The following is a 27,581-nucleotide window of genomic DNA, read 5'->3' on the forward strand; positions in this document are numbered from 1 at the left end:
TGGATGTCTTTTCTGTTTGGATCCATCTGACAGCTACATTAAACTTTATTACACTCATTTATTTTCACTTAATCCTAGCTGGTTAGCGCTGAAGCGAGCGAGACAAACTTTGGGCAAAAGCAAAAGGTCATTTTGAACTTTCTAACTCTCTGACCACACCTAAAAACACACCTAACACAAAATATTTATTCCTAACCAGGATTTCTAACCACAGTTATAGTTCCAGATTCCTACTTTATGTGTCCTCCAATTGCACCATAGAACAACAACTTCAAATCCAACTTTTTGCAAAAAGTTTCTAAATGAATTCACACGTGTCACGTTACATAACTCACGTCATTTTTGCAGCGGGAGCTCTGAACTGAAGCGCTGTATGAAAAAACACTTGCTTAGATCAGAAACATAAAGCCATGACTCATTTTTTAAAGAATAATAATCTCGTATTTGCACATGGCGAGACACAGGGCCCGGTGGTGGTCTGCCTCTCCGCCGAACTTTCCATGTTTCTTCTCTGCGGTGATGATGGCGGTGGTGTTAGTCCCAGTCGAGACACTGTCATACTTTCCCCGAGCAGCTGCTGGTGCTGTAGTTTTCCCCTGCGTCTTTACCGGCATCACACCATTAGATGATGCTTTCAGGGGGAACACAAACCTTTGAGGACATTTGGTCTTGTTTTTGAACTTGTAGAGCATAAAATGATACTTCTAGAGATATATTTTGCTCTGTTCTTAAAACACTAATTAGTGACATTAACTTATTAACTTACACTTTGCGACACAGACTTTAAAATTTAAGCCGTCATTACAAACTCGTCCTGTGATTTCACATTTTCCACTTACTGTGCAAGTTTCAGCCCTTTTAGATGACTAATTAACCAAATACATTCTATTTTCTTACAGTATCAGCAAGTTTTGCAACACTTGGAAATGCATGTGATGCTGTGCGCCACTGAGGTGGTTTTACATTTTCCACTCAACTGGACTGAAAAAGACAATTACAAATGAATAAATTAAATGTAACTATAAGCAATATGTTGTAAGTTGGTGCCTGTGTTGTTGAATGGTTCTACACAGGCAGGCACATGCTAACGTGTTAAGTTTTGCGCCCCACTGGTGATACATGTGAGCGGATGTGAGACAGCTGTTATAGGGGTGCTAATATCTTGGATGTGTGTTAGGAGGAGATGTTAAAGAGCATTTATCTGAGCGTGGCTGGTCTCAGTTTAAAAGATATGTCTATGCATAGACACTTTGTGGCGAGACGACTGGCTGTTTGGGATGTAGGGGGGGGGAGCAAGAAAAAGGAGGTGAGGGGCAGCGAGAGAAAATGGGAGGAGTGTGTCTGGGTGTGGGACTGTCATCCCATTGAGGGGAGTAGCTGCTGTGTTTTGATCGAAATCCAGCAGATGTGGGAGAAGAAGAGAGGGGTGTGAGTGAGAGAGAGAGAGAGAGAGAGAAAGAGAGAGGGGGGAAGAGAGAGAGAGAGAGAGAGAGAGGGAAATATTTCCACCCACCCAGCAAGGAGACTCACTCATAAACAGCCGGCAGACTGAGTGAGAGTCAGAAAGACACAGAATCTCAGGGCAGCAGCAGTTCAAACAGCGAGGCAGAGACAGAAACAGAGTTTCATTCAGAGAGATGTTTTATTAAAAAGGGGAAGCAAAGTCGCACACACTCAAATACGCACTAATAAACACAGACTGTACCACCCAGACAGACAGACAGACAGGCAAGAAAAACCCAAGAAATACTTACATCACAGCACAGGGAGTCTTATAAGGACACACATTGTGCACTCTTTCTCCCTCATCACACACACACACACACACACACAAAAAGAAGTGGTGCTGCTGCTGCTGCTGCTGAGTGTGTGTGCTGCCCAGTGTGAGGATCAGGGCTGACCGACAACAAGTGGAGCATCAGGGAGGAAGGAGCAAGCGAGTGGATGGATGCCTTCTGCAGACTCAGTGGCCTGGACCCTCTGTGGGTGAGTTAATGATGCGTTCACTGACCCCGGTAATCACAAGTGTGTGTTTGCTGTTTTCTGCCGCAAAGAGTTACACTTCTTCCACATCAAGTTCAGGCACCAGGAGTTTTGATATTACTGCTATGTCACTGCAAATTTGTATTCATTTCATTCGCGTTAATTGCCCATTAATGGCTAAATATTAAGACGAAAATGTGTTTCTGTGTTTCTGAGGCTGAATGATGAGCGTCAGCTGTCGTTTCGAGAAGTTTAAGTGCGTAACATGTTGATATAATGATTATATTTTCTCACTCTTCTACACTTGTTTCATCCTGAGAAATGATATATCCAGTTCAGGTATCAAGTTTTTGATATTACGGCTGTGTCACTGCAAACTTGTGTTCATTTCATTCGAGCTAATAGCCAATCAATGGCAAAATATTAATGTGTGTTAATGTGTTAATGTGTGAATGATGAGCATGAACTGTTGTTTAGGAAAAAGGTGTAAAAAAAAAAAAAAGAAAGAAAGAAAAGAAAAAGTGCAAAACTCAGCAATATAATTATAATTTTTGCCTACTCTTTTAAACTTCCTGAGAATTTATATGATTTAATCATCATTTCCAAATATTACGGCCCACATCGCCAAGAAGTCTTTGGCTCTGAGCTTCGCTGTTCCTAAATAAGCTTTTACTGTGCTTTCCTGAATAACAAATTAATAATAATAACCAAGCATGTCAAAGAGGAAGAGGGGAATGAGTTTAACATAAAATATTAGCTGGCAGCTGTACAAGAAGAGAATCACCGTATCACACAATGTTCTCAACAGTTTGCAGCCTGTACTGTAAGTATGCCTTAGCAATCTAATCTAAAGAAAGTCTGAATGGCAGCTTTGGCCCTCGTTGCGTGTCAGACTTGTGTTTACCATCAATCTGCTCTGTGATTCAGTACAATGAGATGCTAGAAGGTGGGAATGCGTCAAACTGAGCGAAGCTGCTGTACTTGGAGAGGCTTTTTAGTCTTGTACATTAGCAAACCTCCACATTCTGAATCCCAGAATGAAAATAGAAGAATGGCTGCGATCCAGCTGGAATACCCAAATTACTGAACACACTCGGTTGCAGCTCCGCTTTCCTCCCCCTCTTTTTCTCTCTGTTTCTGGTTCTCATTACAGCTCATTCTGTGTTTTTGCTTCTGCAGAATAACGGCCATCAAACTGTGGGGAGAAATTGAAAGTGAACTTGTGCTGTTCTCGTTGCCATAAAACTTCAAAATACAGATGCGGTGTTCTTTAGCTGTGTTGCATCCATCACAGCGTGCAGGATGTTGTAACAGATGTTTTTGTCCCGTGTTGGCTCCAAAGTAGCTCCAGTTATTAACTGTATCAACCTTTTGCATAGTTGTGAAACAGCGTCACTGCTGACTCACAGGTCTCACAGGCCTTGGGGTAGTGATGGGGATTTATGTGGCTTTAATACTGAACAAGTAGTTCAGCTCAGCAGAGGAGAATCGATCCAAGAACATCTCACCTGAAAGTTCTAAGGGTGGATGCATTTGAAAGAGGCCAGTTTAGAAAACTAGAAGCGTAGTTAGTTTATTTCTCTTTAAATCAACCTGATCTGGAAATTGGACAAAATAAAACTATAAAATTATAGTGTCCTTAGTTTGAACACAACACAAACTCCCATTAGGTGCAAAATGCTGTTTTCAAAACCGCTTTGCTCACAACTCTTGTGCAAGAGTTCATTTATTTAACCCATTATAAGCACTTGATTTGCTTTGCAGGAGGTTTTAGACACTGAATTGACTCAGTAAGCAGAGATGATGTAAAGAGTGACACTCAGCACATTCGCAGCACAGTAAAAGTCTCTGTCCTCCACTTTCACATCACTGTTTGTCAGGTAAAAATAGACACCTTGTCACAGTTGTTGGCACATCAGGCTTTACTGCAACCACTTCAGCAGAGGGTGAGAAACAGGATGAGTACTGAGCAAAATGGAGAGAGGGTTTGACAGGTTGGATTTCTTCATAAAAGTGCTCAGTTCATCTGCTTGCCATTGACCGCAGGAGTCAGAAGAGTCTGTGAAAGTAGCCTCCCACTCGCTGTGGGAGATTTATCACTTAAATGGGCTTTGGAGTATCAGAGCTCACAGGGGCCACAAGCATACAGTACGTGCAATATGGCGCGTTTGTTACATAACCCTTGTGACCTGTGGTAAAGACAAGCATAAATGTGCAGTCGAGCAGCCTTTACTGTCAGATCATGATTCACACCCTCGTGGTTCCAGAGGCAGGAAACAGTAGCGAGTAATGGTAAACTTGAATTAATCACTATTTACGCTCAGACATGAGCTGCAGCGTCTATCCTGGAGAGGTGTCGCCTCACTTGGCGCGGTTTGCTCGCAGGGAAAGTTCATTACGAAATGACCCTGCAGCTGCCATCAATTGCGGCCACTCTACCTTATCCCAGCTGGGAGTCGACTGGCAGTGGCAGACTGCTGTGCCATGCTAGAGGCTTTAAACTGCTTCCTGTGGTGACTCCGCAGGGCAGTCTCGTTAGCACAGCCAGACACCCTGCCCCTCATTAGGCCGGCGAGGTGATAAACAAGGGAAGCAAGACAACAACAAGCCACTTAGCTCCCTGTAGTGTTTTTTTTTTAAACAACCTATCCTGGTCCTGCCGCTGTTGCGTAATCACAAACTTTGGCAGCATTTGCTCAACACACCTCGTCTGCGTATGTTTTTTTTTTTTATTATTATTGTTTATAGCCTACATTATTAGTATAGTCATTGACCTCACAGTTTAATGTGTTGACAGCAACACTGTCCAACTCAAATTAGGAAACAGGCCAGAGACGTGGTCAGAAAAATCCCAGAACTGACTCAGCTTTTTAGTAAAAAAAAAAAAAAAAGAAAAAAGGAGGCTTCTTCCAGCTCACACTCTCAGGATTGGGCACAGACACATTTTCTGTTGACTTGATGTGGTTTTTCACTCCCCACTAGCTTGATGCATGAAATGTAGGACCTGCACCAAGTCTGGATTCTCTGTACTTGGCGCTCGCTTCACTCAGTCTGTTAGATGATGAATATAATCTCACAGTTTGACCTCAGCTTCAAACTTTTAAGTATGTTCTTTTGATGTGAACTCTTGACTTTCTCTGTGTGTTGCAGGACTGGAACCGTACATGGTACACGGCCAACCCGGACCTCACCCAGTGTTTCCAGAACACGGTGCTGGTATGGGTCCCTTGCATCTATCTGTGGTTGCTGGTTCCTTTCTACTGTCTTCATCTCTACTGCCATGACCGTGGACGCATTCAAATGTCCTGCCTTTGCACCGCCAAAATGGTGAGATATCACATCGATAGTCTTATTTTTTAAGGTTTTCAAGAAAGAAAAAAAGAAGCAAACACATCTGCAAGTTCTTCAAAGTCTCTCCAATCAGTCTCCCTTTACTTCCCTGTTGTGTCCAGGTGTTGGGTTTCCTGCTGGCCTCTTTTGGTTTTGTGGAGTTCTTCTACATCCTGCTGGAGAGAAGCCAAGAGATCCAGCAGCACATGGTCTTCCTACTCAGCCCCATCATACGCAGCATGACCGTGGTAAATACTGTGGCTGTTTTTCTCGTGTTTACTCACACATCCACCTCTGTCCAAATCAAATAATTTAAATTTTATGCTTTATTGAGCTGTAAAAGCTAAGCCCACTTCAGATACTAGCTTAATATTTTAGACATCGGGGGTGGGCAAGTTGCATCCTGCAAAGCGGTAATTTTGGAAAACAGCACGGTTCGGTGCAATATAGTCCACATTCACATAAAACACTATAATATGTGTTTGTATTGCGAAACTAAGGGGGAAAATGGCTTATCTTAAATACCACTGAAGTGCAACTGGGTGTGAAAAAATTGTGTTATAACCCTAATGTTAAGTCTCTGGCAAAAAGCAAGAGAGCAGCTTTATTTCTGGCCAAGTTTTGAAAGGGTTTTGATTCAGTGAATGCAAAATAATCATGTGCAATAGGTTAATGTGTCCAGCATTTTTATATATGAAGAAAAGAAGCTTTAACTATCGAGCTGTGTTGATTTGTAGCTCTAGTTGCACATTTAACATTCTCCTCCCCTGAGTTGCTCTGGGTAACGGAGAAGTTTTGGGAATATTTCAGCCCGTGTCCCTGCTGGCTCACATGTCAATGTGCAAACACGTGAAAGACTATATAGTGTATGTATAAAATGTTGGCCAGACACTAAGGTGCAAAGATGCATAACCAGGGATAGATTTATAGTGTTGTAGGCAATGTAAATATTACAGTACCTTGCAAACACAGTGTGGATTTGACATCACTCGTCAGTACAGGGTACATAAGTAATGACATCAATTACTGTTTGATGTTGAATCCCTGTCAAGTATGTATGTGCAAAGTTCCATTGCAGAGAAATGTGATATGTGCCTTGCCACTGACAGACCATGTGTCATGAAGAAAATATATACTGTATATATAATGGCTCTGATATTTTACAGGCCAAAATGCAGCATGAACTGTACTTTTCCAAAGTACATACTGTATTGTTTTCCCCACATCATTTCAGATTTGATGCCAATATGTCATAAACACTTATAAATACTAGCTACACAGTCAGCACTTGTCCACTCAAGAGCTTTCATCAAGTTACAGTTGACGCTTGGCCAGTTATGTAACAGTATGCAAATGCTCAGAGGTGGAAGCGTCTTGACTAATGCACATCGAGTTCATCTGACTTTCTTCCAGCGTTTTGGTTTGTCCTTAAAAAACACTAAACCATCAAATACAAAGGTGATGATACACAATTGTAGTCTGCACTAACCCTAAATTACATAGAAAGATGAAGTCTTTATATAGGCTACAGGTGTAATGTTGGACTGGATGTTTTGACGCCAGATCCCTATTTGAGCACCATTGTTCTGACCAAAACTATATTTAAGGTGTATTGTGTTTAATTGCAATGCCGCAGCAGAGCGGAAAAGAAAAGATAAAGGACCAAATATTCAGTCAGTCTCCCTCGCAGTAAGAATCAGAGGTTTGGAATAAACCGAACCACACTCAAAATCCATTGTTTGTACACTGATTTCTAAAACAAAAAACAGCCAAAATAGATCAAATGTCCAGATCCAAATCAGACATTTCAGTTTTACACAGTCTGGGTGAGATCTTTAATCTTTACAAGTTTTGTTTGTCTCTTCCCTCTCGAATCAAACTGTAGCGGCCTCGCTGACCTGGATCAGGGCGGCGCGTAGGGTGGGCTACAGAACATAATTTATAGAAGATAAGGGCTGCTATGCAATCACAGAAATGTTTCCAGTCGCCTTTGTTGATGGAAATCGCCCTGTATGTTTCTGTGAACATCGATCCCTCTCATTTTCGGTAGATTTTAAATGATACTTTACCCGAATGAGTAGGCAAAACAGATGAGGTGTGCAGTTCAACATGGGTGGCGTGGCGAGTTTTAAACGCTGTTTATGCTAAGCAGGAGAGATATGAGAATTACAATGAGCTAAAAGAGTGCGGAGCCCAGATAGGAAGGGTTGCTGTGGTCCTGTGAGCCTCTAAAGCCATATAGTTTTACTTACAAAGCTTCCTCTCTGTGCAGCCTTATACAGGTCCTGCTCAGTCTCACTCTCTCCAAGCCAGACAGCTTTGCCCACCTGTGGTCTTTGCAGACTCCTGAGTAAATACCAGCACGTGTTTGGGTAAAAAAATACACTGAGACGTCTCTTGTATCAAGGGATACATCTCCAAAAAAGCCATTTATTTTGAGGATATAATTTCTCACATAAGGGGGGCCAGACAACAAACACCCACTACACCATTTTAAGAGCATGTCGCCAATCTTTTAATCTACTCACCAGATTTATCTTTATTATAGGATGTAATTTTCTCGATGTTGCGCGTTCCCTCGGTGCAGGAAGGGAACACTGTGCCCTTGTTGCTCCGACCCACTTGTTTTCTGGCCTTTCAACTCAAGTTAATGTATGGGAACGTTTTTCCCCTAGTCAGTCAGCCCACGAGTGAAACGCGGTCGCTATTGATGAAAACTGCACACATGACACCCACTATAATCAGTAATACCATGACGTAAAGCTCCTATTCCTTCCCCAGAACTGCACACTTCCCATATAATTATAAGGTAGGGTTTTGATTCGGGCCTTCGTGATGAAGTTGGTTCCACCCACTGACTTGTGCAAACAGATGGGCTGATGGTTTGCAGCAATATGGCAAGTCAGAGCGGAAGGCCCGGAATAGGAGGGACCCTGCCTACTACCTATAGTGACCGAAGGGAAGCTTTATGTTAAGGTTTGGATTGGGGCTGATGCAGCCTCATGCCATTAGGGGCGAAAGTACAAGCTGTTGAGAACATAAAGTTCCTCCCGTGGGTTTGGTACTGCTGAGAAACTCACTGTGGGTCTTATAGATGTAAGAGATATGTAGTCCCACAGAGGGCTTGAGAACTTTCTGTCAAGTTGATTAAAACTCCAGGAAAATCAACTGTTCTGCGTTTCAGTTAAAGAAAATGCTCTCTTTAATGCTGCAGGAATCCTCTTTTTAAATCGATTCCACACAGATTATCAACCAACTCTGCAGTTTCCCATCAGATCTCTCGCAACTTTCCGCTAACTGTTTTGAATTTGCGATCTCCATCTTTACTGATTAAAGTCTCCAGAGAAAAACTTTTACAAGCTCAAAAGCTACAAACCTGCCAAACACCAAACAGCAGATGAAATTAGTGACTATCTGGTGAACATAGTAGAGCATTAAACAAGTGGTGGAGAACAAAACTGAGCCACAAAGAGAGTTTGTATTAGATTTGCATTCCTCAGCTGGACACAAACCAACTCCAAATAAATGATAAGGCTACTCCGTATCTGCAGATGTGTAAAGAAAATATATAATTTGATAACAAGATTGCCATGGTACTCTAATAAGATGATAAAATGTCATCAACAGCCAATTAATGCAGAGTACAAGTAAGAGCGCTTGTATTGATAACTAGTAAGGAAAAAGAGCAAAAATTGATGTCTGTGCAGATTCTGAGTCATCAAGTTTATGGTAATCTTAAACCTTCAGTAAAAGGCAGCTGGACTACTATTTTTGGTTCTTGCAAGAAACCAAAACCACCAAAAAAGAAAGAAGTCCTGCTGTCTACTAAAACTGAGAAACTACTTAGTTAGTAGTTATTACAGTATCTGTAATCATGGCATTTCTACCCCTAAAGTACATAAAGTTCTTGGGCATTTACTCGATTCGAGTTTGCATGATGTCCTTGTGTTCACGTCCCCGCCATACTGTTGGTGTGTTCTTTGGCTCCAACTTCCCAAAGAAACTGAGGTGGACTGGAGACTCTAAATTCCCCATAGGTATGATTGTAAGAGACTATTTGTGTTCATTCTCTGAAGTGCTGGCAAGTATCAAATGTAAAGAGAAAATGAACGAACAACCCAATAAATGACTCTGTGTCACTGCAGTGAATATACAAAAACTGTAAATGTTGTTTGTATCATTGGTATACATGGAGATGTTGACCCTCTTGGCCACCGCACAGAAATGTGTACACGTCTGCCCATAAAACGCATCAGGTTGTTGATGCAAAAAACTTATATAATTACCAGACCACTTGTTTATAACAGGACAGCACTGTGGCTCATCCCAGTGTAACCAATGTGGTACTCATTATGAAACCTAAACCCGCTTTCTCCCCACTTGGTGATGAGCTGGCATGACAAAATGACGTCTCACTTGGCCAGCCACTCAGCGAGGGCCCAATTACAGCGGTTCGCAGGCAGATGCACGACTCCTCTGAGGACAGACAAAGACACTGAATCAGTCTTATTTCTAGGAAAACATCATGGTATAGGTTTTTTTTTTGTGTGTGTAGGAAGGTATATATAATAATGTTTAGCAATGTGTGCAGGGCATGCGGCATACCATGTATGTGTCATTTTTTCATGGACGGAAGTCTGCCAAGTCACATGCACACCAGCAGCAAGGGAATTCCCAGAATTACAAGTTCTGCTTCAAAACCACCATCGACTGCATTAGATCAGACTAAATCTGATTATATTCTCTATGGTCCATTGAAAACCCTGGCTGTGACACTGGCAGGAATACATGGGAATTAATGTTATTTTCCACAATTGAATTAGCGCTAAATTACAACTTGGAAAGCAAAACTTAACTATCTACTACAAAACATAGAAAGCATTGTTATGCCCATTGGTACGTCAATAATATTTGTTTAAGTTCAAAAAGTGGATTCACGCTGTGAAATCCCCGTTGCTGTCCATCGTGTCGCTCCAGGCGGTTCATCAACGTGGCCTCACAGATTAGAGTTTTGGCTCTCTGCTCTTCTGGTTCTGGAGCTGTCTCCTCTCCTGTCACACATATGAATTCTGAAATGAAGTCTCTCTGTCTCTCTGTGTGTCTCCATGTAGATCCTGGCATTATGCATCATCCAGTTGGAAAGAATAAGGGGCTGCCGCTCCTCTGTATTCCTCTTCCTTTTCTGGGTCTTGGCTGTTGTCTGTTCCCTGGTGCCTCTTAGAGCGAAGATCCAACTGGCCATGGATGAGGTATGTAGTTAGCCTATCGATAAATATGAAAAATGAAACACTCTATCATTTATTATGAATATCATCCCCCTGCTTTATGCATTTACACATGATAGTATACATTCCAAGCATCAACACTCCTCCTTATACTGAAATTCAGGAATTGGTTGCAGTCAAATGCAATCTGTTCATCCAGGTTGAACTCTGTGAACTTGCAGTGTCAAAACACCCTTCAGGGATATCTAATCAGGTCTACTCCTACCCATAGTCTAGACACCAGACTCCAGCAGCACAGCTTGAGATATACCCTGTGTCAGCAAAGAGTTTCTATTTCATCCCCCAATTTTAACCAAGGTAACCTAAAGTTAACACAAAGTGTTGGAGGATGACACTGCCAATTCTGGTCAAGCCTGTGTGTGTTTAAGGTTGCCTTTTCTTCCTGTGTCTCCCGTCAGACATTACAATCATTGTTGTATTGGGTGAGTTTGTATTTAAGTGCACACAACCATGGGGCAGTCGCATTTGCATTTCTATAAAAACACACAAACACACACACATCCATATTTCTGTTTTATCGTTCTCAGTGTGACATTCCCACACTGCTTGGGGGAGAGTAATGATGGCCCTGGGATAAATGCTGGTGAGACATGGCAGCCCAGGGTCAGACCAGAGGAACGTCAGCGCTGTGTTTATGGGCCTACACTGCTGTAAACACAGCCAGATGGAAATCTATGCATCCACACATAATGCAAAGCCATTTCCAATTGAGACACAGATGTTTGCATTTCATACAACCGCAAAAGTGTGCAGACGATGCACTTCTGATTACCCTGACCGCTTGTATACTTATCCTCCAAATCCTATTTTTACATCTTGATAAATCAGATCCATATGCTGGATTCTGTCCATCTACTTTTTAATATCATCCAACCCACATTTTAAGCAAAAAAAAAAAAAAAAAAATTGTTATCAAAGCTTTGGCTTAAATGTCAAGCAGATCATGTGTTTTGTCAAAGAGCAATATTCAATGATATACTGCTGATTTGTAGATGAGGCTGCCAAAAATTGGATGGTCATGAAGACAACTGCAAAAATGAATGAAGTGATAATTGGCTTTTATTCAACTAATTATGCAACTACTGCTGAAAGAATATTTTAGAGGAAATGTGTTTATTTACATCCTTTCTAGGACTCAGAATAGAAGACTGATAGCACTTTCATATCTGTATGTTTATATGAAGGTACAACCAGCAGCCCGTCAGCTTTGGTTCACCACAAAGACAGTAAACAGAGTGAAGTAGCTAATCTGGCTCTAAGTAATAATTGGAAACTGACACATTTTACTATGTTTGTCTAGTCCAAACAAAAATCTGTTCAGAAAAAATAAATAAAAACAACACTAAACCAGCACATTGAGGTCCATAAAAGGAGAAATTGTTGCTATTGTAGCTTGTTTTTTTGTGTGATTTCAACCAGATATCTGTAAGTGAGCTTGAAAGGAGGATTTTAACATAGACAGAGGCATATTCACTCTTTCCTCATGTTTAATGTCTTTAGAAGATAAATAATCATCTGCTAGTTTGCCAAACATGCAGACAGGAGGGTGAAATCAATCTTCTTATCTTGGCAAGAGAGTGAATGAGCATGTTTCCATAAATGTAAAACTATGACTTTAATATCATACAGCTGCAACCGTAACAGTGCATTAATACCAAAGTGAGCGAGAACTCAAATGTACAGGCTAAACCTAAGATGGGACACTGAATACAACTACATCGAGAAATTAGGTATCAAACTGAAAAAAAATCCGATTTAAAAAATTGGTGTGTTGGCTGGTATGCTTCAATTTTTGTTTCTCTGATCTTAGATTAAAAATGTCCTCTTTTCCCAATTTAACCCAGTCAGTATTAGTTTTATAAAAAATTTAAAAAAATTAAAAAAGAACTTTAAAGCTACACTATTTTCAGTGTGTTTGTTTTGTATTTCATGTTATAGTTTTGTTATGATGGACAGTAACAAGTAAAAGACCAAAAATGAGGCAGCGCTGCTCAGCAGTTGTTATCTGTTTCAGCTCCCATTTACATATTGCACTGACACATTTTCAAAATACTTATACACAAAGTGTCTAATTCACGTTGCGGTGTTGATGGCTCGAGTTGACAGAGTTCATGTTTGTGGACCCTTGGCCATTCTTAGTTTCTTGACCTACATTTTTCCCACCCACTCTCCAACCATCCTGACCCTGTTTCTTTTTTATAAACTGTGTGGCCGGATCCATTTGGCCCCTCATATCTCCTTTCTGAGCACAGCACCACACTTTTCGAAGAAAATCATTTTACTGTTTACCATGGCTTCGAGTTTCATGCATACTGCTGCACAACAGCCTGGCTGTGGCAGTGGCGTTGAACCAGTAGTAAACAATGCCTGTGCCAGAACCCACAATTTCTGTACGTCAGGAATAACACGCAAGTCCTACATTTCACAAAAGTCTCTGAGTGGTTAATATTGCAGCTGCTCCCTTGATTGAAAGTAAGGGAGCTGGTTTGTAAAACCACAATCTCCCTATTTACAGATATGGGCTAGCGTGACTGAGAGGCAGCTTTAACTATTGCTTCATTTATATAAAGTACACCATTAAAGACTCTGGGTTTTCACCCTGATTTAGCTTTAAGGTCCAAAATACTCTTTATTGTGTCTGTGATCTTGGTACATAAACCATTCTCTGCTATACAATATGTAGGCAAGGGGGAAGCAGTATAAAGAATTTGTTGCTGTTGTGAAACTGCACGCAAAGCCACGGCGGCGATAAATGATGCAGTATACCACAGGATGTTGTGTTATTTGTTAAGGCATGTTGAAAGAGATGAAACAGTCAAAGCATATTTTGATCCGAGCAAAAACCTTCACGTAAGAACATTGTTATTTTTCTGTGGCATGTACTCGGCCACAAAGCCAATTAATTGCGTCCCCGGCTTAAAAATAGACGCCAAACCTACAAAATGTGCCTGTAATAACTTGAAGCAAATAAACTCAGGGAACTCTCACAGATTTTGGCCTTTTCAGCCCTCTAGCAGTGTCATTTAATCTGTGTTTTTTCTATTTATTCCACAGGGCATTGCCTCTGATATTGTACGATACCTCGCCTTCTTCTCCTACTTCACCATCCAACTGGCCCAGCTCTTCCTGTGTTGTTTTGCTGATCAGCCTCCAGAGGGAAAATCCATCTTGGAAAAGGTAGGCAGAGGAGAATGCATTCCACTTCCGTCCAAACGTCTACTCCGATCCAGTATCCCAGGAAAGAAAAATGCCTAAGTAGCTGTTTTGTGGTTTTCAACTTTTGTCGTCGAGACACTTTTCCCTTTTGGAGGAAATGATGTGATTCACCTCCTCCCTCCTTCCTCTCTCACTTCACCACTTTGGCTTCCTATGTGGGAAGTATGAATAAGTGTGTGTTTGATGCTGCATACCTCTACTACGACTCACACGTGTTAGATAACATCATGACTGCTGCTTGGAGTCTGTGACTGCACAGCAGCAAAGCCATTATTTAATACGCATCTCACTTTCCCATCAAACATGAGCTTGGCAGAAACTCAAGTTAACTTCAGGGCAGCTGACAGGTGAATGAAAATGAGCTCGTAATCAATCTAACCACTATGTGATGTAATATTTCCCCGGTGATAAACAATCAAAATAGCTGGAAAAGTCCCTAACAAACTCTCGGCTGGCGGTGAGGAGGCTGAGGGTGCAGAAGCCACAGTCTGGCGTGGTGGACACACCCATTGGTGTGTCCTCGTCTTTCCTTTTTTTTTTTCCCCTCCACCTCCTCCACCCCACGTTCTGGTTAGAGTTACTCACAGGAAGAGAGGAAGTGAGGGGACAAAGAGCGAGAGTACTGGTAACGAGGAGAGCAAACACCCTGGTGAGGGGGTGGCTGGGTGGAGGAGATGCCATAAAGTATGCGTGAGAGCACAAACTCTCCATGTCTGCATGTGTGTGTGTCTATCCACTTGTTGGACAGTTTGTGATGACACATTTCCGCTCTGTCTGCACCAGACCTCAGAACGTCATCCTCACCCTGCTCTAACACTGAGCTCTATTTATTCTGTCCTGTGGGAGTTCATGGCCTTTGCTCCCCACAATGGACCACCTGAGTGTACAGCGTTGTTTACACACATTAACATTCTTGAAACACACCCCTCGCAAGTTTCCTGTACAACCATCAACCGACGGCTGTTGATTTCTCGAAAGCCTTTAAGTGGTGAGAGATTTACTGCGAAAACAACAGTGAGTCTGGTCTCTAATCTGTTGCAGAATCCCTGTCCCGTCAAAGATGCCTCCTTCCTGTCAAAGATCCTCTTCTGGTGGTTCACTGGGTAAGTTGGTTCTAAGAAAACCCTTCATTTTAGGCAAAATCCAACTCACTACAGCAACAGTTTGTACTTGTTTACAATAATATGTGTGTTTTGCTGGTGATTATGTCTGTGAATCATGCCCCCGTGCTCCCTCCTCAGGCTTGTTGTTAAAGGGTATCGTAGTCCACTGGAGGCTGAAGATCTGTGGACCCTGAGGGAGGAAGACACTTCACATAAGATCATCTCTGAGCTGCAAGAGGACTGGACAGCTGAATGTGCCAACATTCAGAAGTAAGGATTATATGTAACTGACTGTTTACTAGGGTTGTCCAGTCAGTTAGCCCTGCATTGCACTAATCTAGTTTGGGTAATGCTCCAAAAACACTGGATCCTCCATTTTTTGTAATGCAACCGACAGCATTGGTATTCAAACTCCAAGTCCCCAGTCTGCAATTCAGACTTCCTGTTCTGATTATTTTATTATTTTAAGCCGAAGACTAGATAACTCCAACAAATAACATCCTCAGCCATACTTCTCAGACTTTAGAGAGTTCCAGCCAGAGCAACAGAACACATTGTACAAGTATTTTTCACTGGATGACTAGACATAACAAGAGAACTGAGTGAAGTCTTTAGAGGGCCTTTTTAATGACCTCTGTGCTTGGCTGAGTAATGTGCAGTGTGCATTAGCCAGCAGTCGGCACATTAATCTGCGGCAGAAGACACAAGGAAACGACATGTGCAAAACATGCACATATTGTCTTTCATGTTTCTTCATATGGCTTGCTGTTTTAACGCAGGCCTGCGATGCATTGTACTGCTCTAACTATTGTCATAGTTTAACAGCCAAAGAATCAATTCCACTTTATTGCAGTGTGGTCAAACATTCAACATGGTGCTGGATGAACTAATGTCCCAAGCAGAGCATGATTTAGCTATGACTGTGGTGAACTGACATTCTGGATGTCTCATCACTGTGGCCATTGTGGGCTAAAAACAGGCCTGAGGAGTCCTTTGAGGACACACAGCACCATAATGTCAAGACACGAGCCCCGTGTCATTGTCAAGGCTTGTTAACATCATCCAGGGCTTTGAAAACCATCATTAAGTGTAATAATTATTCCAGCAAAAACTGCTTTTCACAGCTGCTGGTGGACTCTTCAGACCAGTCCAGTGATGGCACAAATATGGTCTGCTTTACGTTAAAAACTTGAAAGCTGCCTTCAGCATGTTGGTGAAGCTCTGACGCAGATGTCTTGTCTGTAACTGTGTGCGTTTTCTCCTTCATGCAGGCAGGAGAAGGCCTTAGCGTCGGGTGTGGCGATGGGCAGCAGACTGCCAGACCAGGCTCAGCTCCTCAGGAAGCTGCAGAAGGAACAGAGCTCAGGGTTCTTCCTGCTCAGGACGCTGGCTCGCAACTTTGGTCCATACTTCCTGACTGGAACTCTGTGTATCATATTCCACGATGCCTTCATGTTCGCTATCCCTCAGGTGCTGAGGTAAGACACCAAAACCCCAAATCTGCTTTTACCGGGTTCCAGTATTTTGAGCTGTATCTCAACTCAGCACCATGAAGCTCTGGATTTCTGTGGTGCTAAAAGTCTCTCAAAACAATTCTTTCAAACATAAATCACAAATATCGTCAACGTGAAGACAGACGTCAGGTCGCTGCACTTTGATAGCAAGAAATTCTGAAAGATACTGGTCACAAGAAGGTTTCTGTGCTACTGTGAAGTAACTAGGCCATTATATTTGGATAAAGATATGGCTCTTGGGTTGGTCAAATATAACTTTTTCATTGCTTGGAGTCCCACAAACCAAATGGCACAGAGTATACTGTATTAAGGCAAGATGCAGCCAAACCTTTCCAAACCTCAGCTCAGGCTGAAATTACCTGGATGCACTACAATCCAGGCCAGAGTAAAATTAGGTTTTATTGTGTTTTGGGGGGCTAACTGTCCGATTCATTTTTGAGATTTAAGAGAAAGGACATCACAGTTTATAATGATTTAATGAAGAAACAGCAGACAAAAATACCACAGTCTAAAATATCCGCAGATAGATAGAGAGATAGAGATATAGATAGCTGGGCCTATTTTCAATGATTTCAATGATTTATGACCCCGACGACCAAACAACAACAGAAGCTGGCAGCAGTGAAAACAGGTCAGGCTGACCCGCCACCCGCCGCACCATCCCACCAGTCAGACTGGAATGTTGTTGTTCATGCACAGCACAGAATCAGTGGAAGTGTTAATTACGGTCGTGAAGCTGTGAGCAAGAAAAGGAGACGAGACCACAACCCTCTGAGCTCCAGCAAGGAGGATAGGCAGTGAGGGAGAGGAGGCTCTAAATGGCAGAAATGCAGTCGGACCACAATAAGGGAGCCGCCGGCCAAGTGTGAGGGCAGCTAGACCACAGGCCGAGCTCAGTTGTGCAACTCGAGCCACTTTGTGTGGACCAGGGAGCCAGCAGCCACAGCAGTGCTCAAGGCCTTTGGTTTAAGGCACACAATGGAAGTCAGATAATACCAGATTGAATGAAATGTGTGTCAGCTCTGCTTTGTATCATTCACGACTTTCCAGGAAAAATACAGAAATCGAGCTTTATTACAGTATGTTAGGAGGTCAAGCAAAGCATTTTACAAACTACTGAACATTAAACATGAATGCTTTACTTCTCTTCCTTCATAGTCTTCTCCTTGGTTTCATGAGAGACGAGGACGCGCCACTGTGGAAAGGCTACTTCTACGCCACTTTAATGTTCCTGCTGTCTTGCCTCCAGTCGCTCTTCAACCATCAGTACATGTACACTTGCTTCACAGTGGGGATGCGGGTGAAGACAGCTGTTATGGGCTTGGTTTATAGGAAGGTGGGTAAATCTGTATCAACCGAATTGTAGCCACTAACCGCCAGACACAGCATAAATTATGTCTTAAATTGTGAAAATAAAAGCCTTTTCGCCTTCCAGGCTGGAAAAACAGTTCACAGTGTATCATTAACAGCTTTCACCTAAGATGAATGACGGTGTAAAATCTTTACAAGGTATAAAATTATTTTGTACACACTGCACTGAGGGCTAAAATGCCTTTGTCTCTTTTTTTGCCAATCCAGTCTTTGGTGATAAACAGCGCTTCCAGGAGGACTTGCACTGTGGGTGAGATTGTGAATCTGGTTTCAGCAGACACTCAGAAGCTCATGGACTTTGTGGTGTACTTCAACGCTGTCTGGCTGGCTCCTATCGAGATTGCACTTTGTCTCTTCTTCCTCTGGCAGGTATGTCAAAATGTTTTCACAATGCCTCCCATTCATGCACATATACAGTTTAAGTGACAGTCCCTTTGACACGGTTTTATCCCTTCTTTTTTTTTAGCATCTTGGTCCGTCGGCTTTGGCAGGAATTGCGACTGTCATTCTCATTTTTCCACTCAACGGTATCATTGCAAAGAAAAGGAGCAAGCTGCAGGTAAATGCTGCTGCAGGAATTTCTTTGCACTTTCACTCCAGTAGCCCAGACATCTGGCATGTCAGGTCAGGGATGCCACAGCTGGTTTAGATAGTGGCTTAAGAGCTGTGTGGGTGTTTGGCCTGGATGGTACATTCTCTCTTGTCCTTTTGATGTCTGGCCCATATAACGTGTTTGAAAAACAATGACAGGAAAGGGTGGGCAGCAGGAAGACATAATTTTTCATTTCTTTGGAAAAACAACAGACAGTTCTGTAAATTTGGATGCCAGTTTAATCGAACTTAGTCTTGAATGCAGTGACCACATTCCTGGCCCTTTGTTGTTTCCTTGTTATAAAAATCACTAAAATGTAACAAGCAATAAATTCTTACTGAATTAAACAAGTTCTATGATGTTCAGGAAGACTACCACAGCTGTAATGAGAGCAGACAAACCCATGTTCACAAATTCATGTATTTGCTTTGGTCTGGTTAATTGTCTATCCACTGTGCCCCAGTTTCATCTCGGGGTACTTCAAACAATTAAATCGTAAAAACTTCATTGTCTGATCAACAGGAGATTCAAATGAAGTTCATGGACGGACGCATCAGACTGATGAATGAGATCTTGAACGGAATAAAGATCTTGAAGTTTTATGCCTGGGAGAAGGCCTTCCTGGAGCAGGTTTTGGGCTACAGAGAGAAGGAGCTCAAGGCCCTGAAGAAGTCCCAGATTCTTTATTCCATCTCCATTGCATCCTTTAACTCCTCATCTTTCTTGGTAAGATCACTAAATTTAACGTTTTTCTAATATAGCGGCTGTGTATCCAAAGCCTGACATAGCTTATTCCTTTGTGCCATAGACCTCCATTGTTGTCCAGCAAGATTAAAAGTCCACAGTCATGTTGGTGGCTCTGTGAGGCTGTACTGTAGTAGCATTTGTAAACTAAATTACAGAGAGAGAGAATATTTAACCCTAACCCTAACCCTTGCTGACCATGTCCGGTTTCAATAAACCAACATGGTAACAGTCAATAAGCCAAACTTGAGGCTTCAAAACGGTCGTCCACAAACCAATGGAAGACGTCACTGTGGCTACATCTATCCTTTTCTATACAGTCAATGTTTTTATTACTTTTCACTTAAAACCACATGCTAACCTCATGGGGGGAAAATTATAGAGATCATGAAATCATTAGCATTTATCCTCTGGGGACTATGACCATGTGCACAGAATGTCATATTTCAATCGAATTCATAATGAGATATTTATTAAACTCACATTGCCACTTCAAGAGCAATGGCACTAAGCATTGTAAAAAAAAAAAAAAAAAAAAAAACCTTAATTTACAGATTCATGTCTTGAGAAGGAATAAATAATCTTTTAACTGAGTGTCATACACAGCATTGGGACATCAGAAAATAATGAGAGACAAATTATGAATTGTTCTTGGAATGCAGTATATTGACTTTTTGGGGGGGATAAATTTAGAGTAACACCAGCCTTGTCCTTAAAGTTGTGTGTGTCTATAGGACATTCAACACATAGGTTTCTGCCTCTAAAGGGAACATTTTGTGATTTTTTTACCCCCTTAAGATTGCCTTTGCCATGTTTGGAGTCTACGTGACGCTCGATGACAGAAATGTCCTGGATGCCCAGAAAGTGTTTGTCTCGATGGCACTAATCAACATCCTGAAGACCCCACTTAGTCAGCTTCCATTTGCAATAAGCACATCCATGCAGGTAGGTGACAGTTCTCTTTAATACCCACTATTGCTCAAAAATGTCCTCTCTAATCACGGAGTCTGATGACAAGTATTTTAATGGTTCCATGTGACGGATATAGGTCAGCTAACTAACCAGTGACTGTTTCAGGCTATAGTTTCGTTGAGACGTCTGGGAAAGTACCTGTGCTCAGAAGAACTCAAAGTGGACAATGTCTCAAAGGCTCCATTGAGCTCTGGTAAGAACCCCACCCATATATAAACTATTACTCTGAATGAATGAGGTACTATACTGCACTGTTTAATTTCATAAATTTCCCCAATTTGGTTCCCATACGGCCTAAAATCATAGGCTGTCATAATCAATATGAGCCGCCTGTTAGATGTTGTTGTTTATAACTGTGGAGTACCACAGCCTTGTATGGATCATGTGCACTGTCACTTCCTGGGTCCCGGGCTGACTGGTAGACAGGGTAATTATAGGATGTTCCCATTTAGTGGTTGAACGTAAATCACAGCATAAATTCAGACATATGATTCATAGAGAAATGAAAAAAAAATATACTGCGCTCCTCTGTCTGTAATCTGTCAACACTTCCTAAGACAGCTTGTGAAAGAGCAACAGCTCTGTAATTTGTATGATTAAGCAAATTCACTTGTAATTACACCCAGACTGCATTTTGACGAATAACTTCAAAGGAAACTTTGTTTTGGAAGTTTGTTTGTCACTCAGGTTTCAAAGAACACATTCTTCTTTTCGGAGCTCATTGGAGGTTTTGTTCGTCTTTCTTTGTTGTTCAGATGGAGAAGACGTGGTCTTAGAAAATGGCACTTTCAGCTGGTCTACAGAGGGCCCTCCATGTCTCAAACGGTATGTGTCTAAAAAAAGGATTTAAACAAAAAAATGCAATAAAAACAGAAGAGACTTACAGAACAATTCACATCATTGTTGACAGGATCAGCGTCCGTGTGCCACGAGGTTCACTTGTTGCTGTGGTTGGGCATGTAGGCAGTGGAAAGTCCTCTTTGTTGTCCGCCATGCTCGGGGAAACAGAGAAAAGAAGTGGCCAAGTTACTGTCAAGGTGCTGAGCTTATGTTCCATGTGCAAGATCTATTCATAGTCTGTGGTTAAATTTAATAAATATTAATGTTCTCTGTTTTGACTTCTGTCTTCACAGGGCTCTGTGGCATACGTCCCTCAGCAGGCCTGGATCCAGAATGCCACAGTCCAAGACAACGTCATATTTGGCCGTGAGAAGCTGAAAACATGGTACCACCGTGTGCTGGAGGCCTGTGCTCTACTACCTGACCTGGACATCTTACCTGCTGGCGATGCCACAGAAATTGGAGAGAAGGTATAAAATACCTCAAAGATTTTTTTTGGTGTTTGTGACCTGAGGTGAGTCCTAAATTTAAAAAAAAAAATTGTCAATGCAGGGACTGAACCTCTCAGGTGGGCAGAAGCAGAGGGTCAGTCTGGCCAGGGCTGTCTACAGAAAGGCTGATGTTTACCTGCTGGATGATCCGCTGTCTGCTGTAGATGCACATGTGGGCCAACACATCTTTGATAAAGTCATCGGACCAAAAGGAGTCCTTAGAGACAAGGTAATAACATACAAAATCTACAAAGTGCAGTTCAGCCTGTCGAGCTCTGCTGCAAAGAGCCAAGACATGGTTTTACAACACCTAAACCGCTTACAAGCGTATGCTCTGCGCTATTGTTACCATAATATGGAAACCACCACTTTGCTGACACTTTTGTTTTTAAGAAAGCCTCAATTTAGTGTTGGATTGTGCTTACATCCAATTTTTCTGACTTGTGTGGCTTGCTTCACAGACCCGCATCCTGGTGACCCATGGGATGAGTTTCCTGCCGCAGGCTGACCTCATCCTTGTCCTGGTAGATGGAGAAATCACAGAGAGTGGCTCCTACCAGGAGCTCCTCAGCCGCCATGGTGCATTTGCAGACTTCATCCACACTTTTGCGAGCACAGAGCGAAAAGAAAGCGCCATACAAAGAGGTGCAGAGACATTTCAGAAATAGATTCAAACAACTCTGTACAGTTTATTTCAGTTTTTCTCAGACTCACCAATTTCTTGACATCATTGTGTTCTTGTCATGTAGCTGGTTCCAGGAGGTCCAATGCTCGTCTCAGCATGGTCGATTTCATGCCGTTCTCCAGAGATCTGTCACAGGAGCAGCTTATTGGGTATGTAAACAAACATGTAAACTCTCAAAAAGATGTTTGGAATTCCAAACATCTCTTTATTGAACTGACCTCTGACTTCCCGTTATCCTCCAGAGGGGACACCACTAATACCAACCTGCAAAATATGGAGCCTGTGTCTGAAACAGACCAGGAACAGGTACCAGAGGACTTGGGCAAGCTGACTGAGGTCGACAAGGCACGCACTGGGAGGGTAAGTCTGAAAATGGCTGTTGCCTTGACTTATAATGATGTTATAATGATATAATTTCCCTCAGTGACTTGTGGAGACAAAGAGCAAAGCTAAAATAAGGAGAAAATATTAGACTTCTATTAATCAGATAACCAGGAACACAACTTCTAGTCCAGGCTAATATTGCTACATATCAGAAAAGTTATTTCATCAATGAAAAATATAAAATTGTTGATATAATGATAAGGTTTTTGAACTCCTTGTGACTGACTGGTGCTTCATGTATTCTTACACAACAGGTGAGGTTGGAGATGTACAAGAAGTACTTCAAGACCATCGGCCTGGCCATCATCATTCCCATCGTCTTCCTGTACGCCTTCCAGCAGGGTGCCTCTCTGGCCTACAACTACTGGCTCAGCATGTGGGCTGACGATCCTGTTGTCAATGGCACCCAGATCGATACAGACCTGAAACTGACTGTGTTTGGTGCTCTGGGCTTTGTACAAGGTCAGTTACAATTGTGTTTTAGTGGAGAACACTACTGATGTCTCTAGCAGTTCACATAGGTTTGATTAAGTTGAACTCTAGTTTGATGAAACCTCTCTCCCTTCTCTTCAGGTGTTGCCATCTTTGGTACGACCGTTGCCATCTCCATCTGCGGCATCATCGCTTCTCGCCACCTGCACATGGACCTACTGATCAACGTGGTGCGCTCTCCAATGTCTTTTTTTGAGTGCACGCCCAGCGGAAACCTCCTGAACCGCTTCGCCAAGGAGATTGATGCCATTGACTGCATGGTCCCTGAGGGCTTAAAGATGATGCTGAGCTACGTCTTCAAACTCATGGAGGTCTGCATCATTGTACTGATGGCAACGCCCTTCGCAATCGCGATCATCCTGCCTCTGGCTTTCCTCTACGCCTTTGTCCAGGTACACGTTCTCCCCAAAATATCAACTTTAATCTTTAGTTTTTTATTTGAGATCACTCTCTTAGCCTTGGCTGAGCAAGTGCTGGGTCCTATTACTGTATGTTATTGGAAAGCTCTGGGCTCCAAAACCAACCCTGCTGATTTTGCCATCCACTTGTATTTTGTTCCCCACCTGCTGACATGGATGTTACACACATTCACGATGTATTATAGGAAAGCCGTCACTCTTGTCTCGCTCATTAAAGCCGGGTGTTTTACTTTTCCACTGTGGGTTTTCAGAGCTTCTACGTCGCCACATCCTGTCAGCTGCGCAGGCTGGAAGCTGTGAGCCGCTCACCCATCTACACCCACTTCAATGAGACAGTGCAGGGCGCCAGCGTCATCCGGGCCTTTGGAGAACAGTCCAGGTTCATCCTGCAGGCTAATCAGAGGGTCGACTTCAATCAGACTTCCTACTTCCCTCGATTTGTGGCCACCCGGTGAGATGAAATATAAAGATTATAAAGTGCTCTACCTTCATTTATGCATTCATTTGCTTAGTTAGCAATTTAAGGTGATGATTCACAGCACTAAGATTGATTCATGTTAAGTAGTTGAGCGAAATACCTCCTGACCTTAGCAACAAGGACACATTTTGGAGCTTGCTTGCCCGCGGCTAAATCATCGTTGCATCCACAGGTGGCTGGCAGTCAATCTGGAGTTTGTAGGTAATGGTGTGGTCTTAGCTGCTGCCATTCTCTCAGTGATGGGAAAAAGCACCCTGAGCCCAGGCATCGTCGGTTTGGCCGTGTCACACTCCCTCCAGGTAAGAACCACACACACACAATCACACACTTGTACTAAAGGTTCCAAGTACAAGTCTTATTAACATCAGAAACAGCCATTTTCACGAACCGCAGAGCAACAGCAGGAGGCAATTAGAGGTTAAACTGGCAAATGTGAAAATGCGTCAGTTTTGTTCAATCAGCAAACTCATTTTCAGTTCATAAAATACAATTATCCAATCATTGCGCTGCAGGTGACAGGAATCCTGAGCTGGATTGTGCGATCCTGGACCGATGTGGAAAACAACATCGTTTCTGTGGAGCGAGTCAATGAGTACGCCGACACTGATAAAGAGGTCAGTGTTCAAACCACATGTTCATCACAATCGGTTAATCCAACATTGCTCTGGAGGAGGGCTTTTGTGTTCTCTATTCACCCTTTGTTATTGTCCCATACAGGCCAGTTGGAGTATAGAGGGCAGCTCCTTGCCCCTGGCTTGGCCCCAGAAAGGCACTATTGAGTTCCAGGACTACGGGCTGCAGTACCGTAAAGGCCTTGAGTTGGCTCTGAAAGGCATTAGCTTGCAAATTCAAGAAAGAGAGAAGGTGATTCATCTTGTGGGATATAAAAAATGATTTGCAATCTTCACCAGTCTTAAACAGTTGAATCGCAGAACTATCTCATACATAAATTCTGACAGTTTTTTGTTTTTTGTTTGTTTTTTTTTAGGTTGGGATTGTGGGCAGAACAGGAGCCGGAAAGTCCTCACTTGCCCTGGGAATTTTCAGGATCTTAGAGGCAGCAAAGGGAAAGATTTTTATAGATGGAGTCAACATCGCTGAAATTGGACTCCATGACCTCAGATCACGCATTACTATCATTCCTCAGGTACACCAGTAACAATAACGGGCACTGAGTTCTGTCTTTCATCACGTAAACAGTTTGCAGTAGTTGCAATCTGTTTCCAGTTGTTAAAAGAGACATTTGAAGTTGTAATAATTACCAACCTGGACAGTTTGCTGATGAGTAACATCTGCTGTCTTCTCCTTCAGGACCCTGTGCTGTTCTCAGGCTCCCTCCGGATGAACCTTGACCCCTTCGATTCCTACACAGACGAGGAGGTTTGGAGTTCACTGGAGCTCGCTCACCTGAAAAACTTTGTGTCTAATCTCCCTGACAAACTCAACCATGAATGCTCGGAGGGAGGAGAAAACCTCAGGTAAACACGGCTGCGCTGATATGACACGTCGCAATGCAGACAAAACGCAAGCCATTGTTCTGCGCAGTAAATTATGATAAACATATCTGGATACGTCGAGTCCGTGTGCAGTATGTGATTCTATCCCTGCCTTCCTCCCCTTTGTCTGTGTAGTCTGGGTCAGCGTCAGCTCGTGTGCCTTGCCAGGGCCCTGCTGAGGAAAACCAAGATCCTGGTTTTGGATGAAGCAACAGCTGCTGTGGACCTGGAGACTGACACGCTTATCCAGTCAACAATCCGCACACAGTTTGAGGACTGCACTGTGTTGACCATCGCTCACCGCCTTAACACTATCATGGACTACACTAGGTACAATATTATCCACCACATCATCCATCACGCATTTAAAACTAATCAGGGGCAATTTGGGTCATTCATTTCAAGTAATTTATTGATTAAAAATGTAACTTGTTCCTTGTTTATGGCTTCTCTAATGTGAGGATTTACTGCTTTTATTTGTTTCATAACACTGTAGCCTGAACTCCTGCAGATTTTTTGTCAGGCAAAATAATTGCTCAGGAACCATATAATGGACATTTGTCATTATTTTTTATCCATCATTTTTAAGTCAAAACAGATACAGGAAATGAAATGATTTTCTAAAAGAATTCATTCGTAATTGGGACCCTGCAATTACAGCTGAGGGCCTAAACACTCTGTCCCCCCTGCATTTATGCACACATGTATCACGTGCAATGAAAATACTAAACTCGTGTCGCTCTTGTCTTTGCTGCTTCACAGAGTGATTGTCATGGACAGAGGCCATATCTCCGAGATGGACTCTCCAGCCAACCTCATCTCACAGCGGGGACAGTTCTACCGAATGTGCCGGGAGGCCGGCCTGGTTTAGTTCTCTACCGGGCCTCGTTCCATGGAACCGATGACCTGGTGCACCTTATTTTTATGGCTCTCAAACGCAAATTAAATCGGGCCATTCCAAGCTTTGTGGCAGCTCAAAACACCTCTCCACGAGGGCATTGTCGATGAATCTCATAAACAGCTGCTGACGCAGTCTCTACAGTATTTCTTGGTTTCTTAATCACACAGACACGATATCCTAATCAGGAAAAGACATTGTTAACCTCAGACGATGAACATTCAAAAGAAGCTATAGTGGCTTGTTGAGAGTCTCCAAGCTATAAATAATTGTATATAGAGTAGTGGAGTCCGTTTATTCCATTAAAGGATTATGCCAAAGGCTGGAATGAAAGAGCACCACAAATCTAAAGGATTTTCATTCTCTTTAAGGATGGGAGCTATATTATTTTTGTAGTTTTTGTAAGTGTGTATAAAGCACATGACATATTTTTTTTATGTTGTCTCAGGCTTAAATGTTGATGGTTTACTCACACTTTTTTTAGCCTCGTATATGGAAAAAGAGGCAGTTTTGTAACTGTAAATTGATAGAAATCTATTTTGTGTTCTTGTCCCAGAAACTGGGACAGGAAATACTCTGACACACTAACCTTCAAAAGGTTCATGCTGGCAAACGCAGGGGAAGTGAGGTTTTCACAGCCTTCAAAATCTGAGCTGGAGGCAGCCAATTTGGACTTTTTATATGTCAGGGAGGAAAAAAAAGAGGAAAACATTGAAGTGAGCCAAGACATTAGCACTCGTCCAACTATGTTGTGGCTGTTGTTTATTTCTGTCAAAGTAAACACATAAAAAAGTCAATAGAGACCTTGCTGGTCAGATTTAACCTGACACCGGTAGTGAAAACCACCATGAATGACAAGAATGCCTCTTGAAAACAATGGTGATAAATCTTTATGTGATTGTCTCTCAGCCACCACCACACTCAGGCCATACACACAGACGCAGAGAAGATAAATATCAGTATTGTTCTTATGGTGCTGACATAACAGACTGTAAATAGTCCATGTTGACCTTTATTCTCGATTCAAAGAAAGAACCCTATGAACTTTTCAAAGAGAAGAAGCATTTACTGTTTTTGTCTTACTGGTTTAGACAATATATTCTGAGAGAAACCCAAGTGTTTATTTATGTCATATGACAGAAATGTATTTAGTGTCCTTAAAAAAATGAGGATTATATTATATTTATACTTTTTATAACAAGCTTGATCATTTTCACTGACCTTTTACTGTTTAATGTACTGTCTTGTTCCATACATCATGCTGGACAATAAAGTTTATTTGAATCTA

At 42.3% G+C, this 27,581-nt stretch overlaps 1 protein-coding gene and 1 long non-coding RNA gene across 2 annotated transcripts; one reads left to right on the top strand and one right to left on the bottom strand.

Annotated features, from left to right (window-relative positions):
* Window positions 1-1,435: 1,435 nt before the first annotated feature.
* Window positions 1,436-27,581, top strand: abcc6a (ATP-binding cassette, sub-family C (CFTR/MRP), member 6a). The gene is made up of 31 exons (XM_008279902.1): window positions 1,436-1,986; window positions 5,134-5,310; window positions 5,436-5,561; window positions 10,425-10,562; window positions 13,653-13,775; window positions 14,856-14,917; window positions 15,056-15,187; window positions 16,189-16,395; window positions 17,590-17,767; window positions 18,010-18,171; window positions 18,269-18,361; window positions 18,917-19,120; window positions 19,937-20,083; window positions 20,216-20,303; window positions 20,866-20,935; window positions 21,021-21,147; window positions 21,244-21,420; window positions 21,503-21,670; window positions 21,903-22,086; window positions 22,191-22,275; window positions 22,369-22,486; window positions 22,765-22,972; window positions 23,084-23,394; window positions 23,673-23,872; window positions 24,072-24,198; window positions 24,412-24,513; window positions 24,617-24,763; window positions 24,888-25,046; window positions 25,211-25,377; window positions 25,531-25,725; window positions 26,158-27,581. The coding sequence occupies exons 1-31, from the start codon at window positions 1,945-1,947 to the stop codon at window positions 26,264-26,266; spliced, it is 4,533 nt and encodes a 1,510-aa protein (XP_008278124.1). The 5' UTR covers window positions 1,436-1,944; the 3' UTR covers window positions 26,267-27,581.
* Window positions 7,711-13,762, bottom strand: LOC103355935 (uncharacterized). Its single transcript, XR_520115.1, has 2 exons — window positions 13,680-13,762; window positions 7,711-10,575 (listed from the first exon to the last, which is right to left on the bottom strand). It is a non-coding gene; the product is annotated as an uncharacterized LOC103355935 (long non-coding RNA).

This window comes from Stegastes partitus, unplaced genomic scaffold (assembly GCF_000690725.1).
Source record: "Stegastes partitus isolate 25-593 unplaced genomic scaffold, Stegastes_partitus-1.0.2 Scaffold176, whole genome shotgun sequence".
Taxonomy (NCBI): Eukaryota; Metazoa; Chordata; class Actinopteri; family Pomacentridae; genus Stegastes; species Stegastes partitus.

Coding starts and splice junctions, on each gene's coding strand:
- abcc6a (XM_008279902.1), top strand. CDS start 1,945: ATGGATGCCTTCTGCAGACTCAGTGGCCTGGACCCTCTGTGG. Junction 5,311..5,435: donor GCCTTTGCACCGCCAAAATG/GTGAGATATCAC, acceptor TGTTGTGTCCAG/GTGTTGGGTTTCCTGCTGGC. Junction 23,395..23,672: donor TCCTCTACGCCTTTGTCCAG/GTACACGTTCTC, acceptor GTGGGTTTTCAG/AGCTTCTACGTCGCCACATC.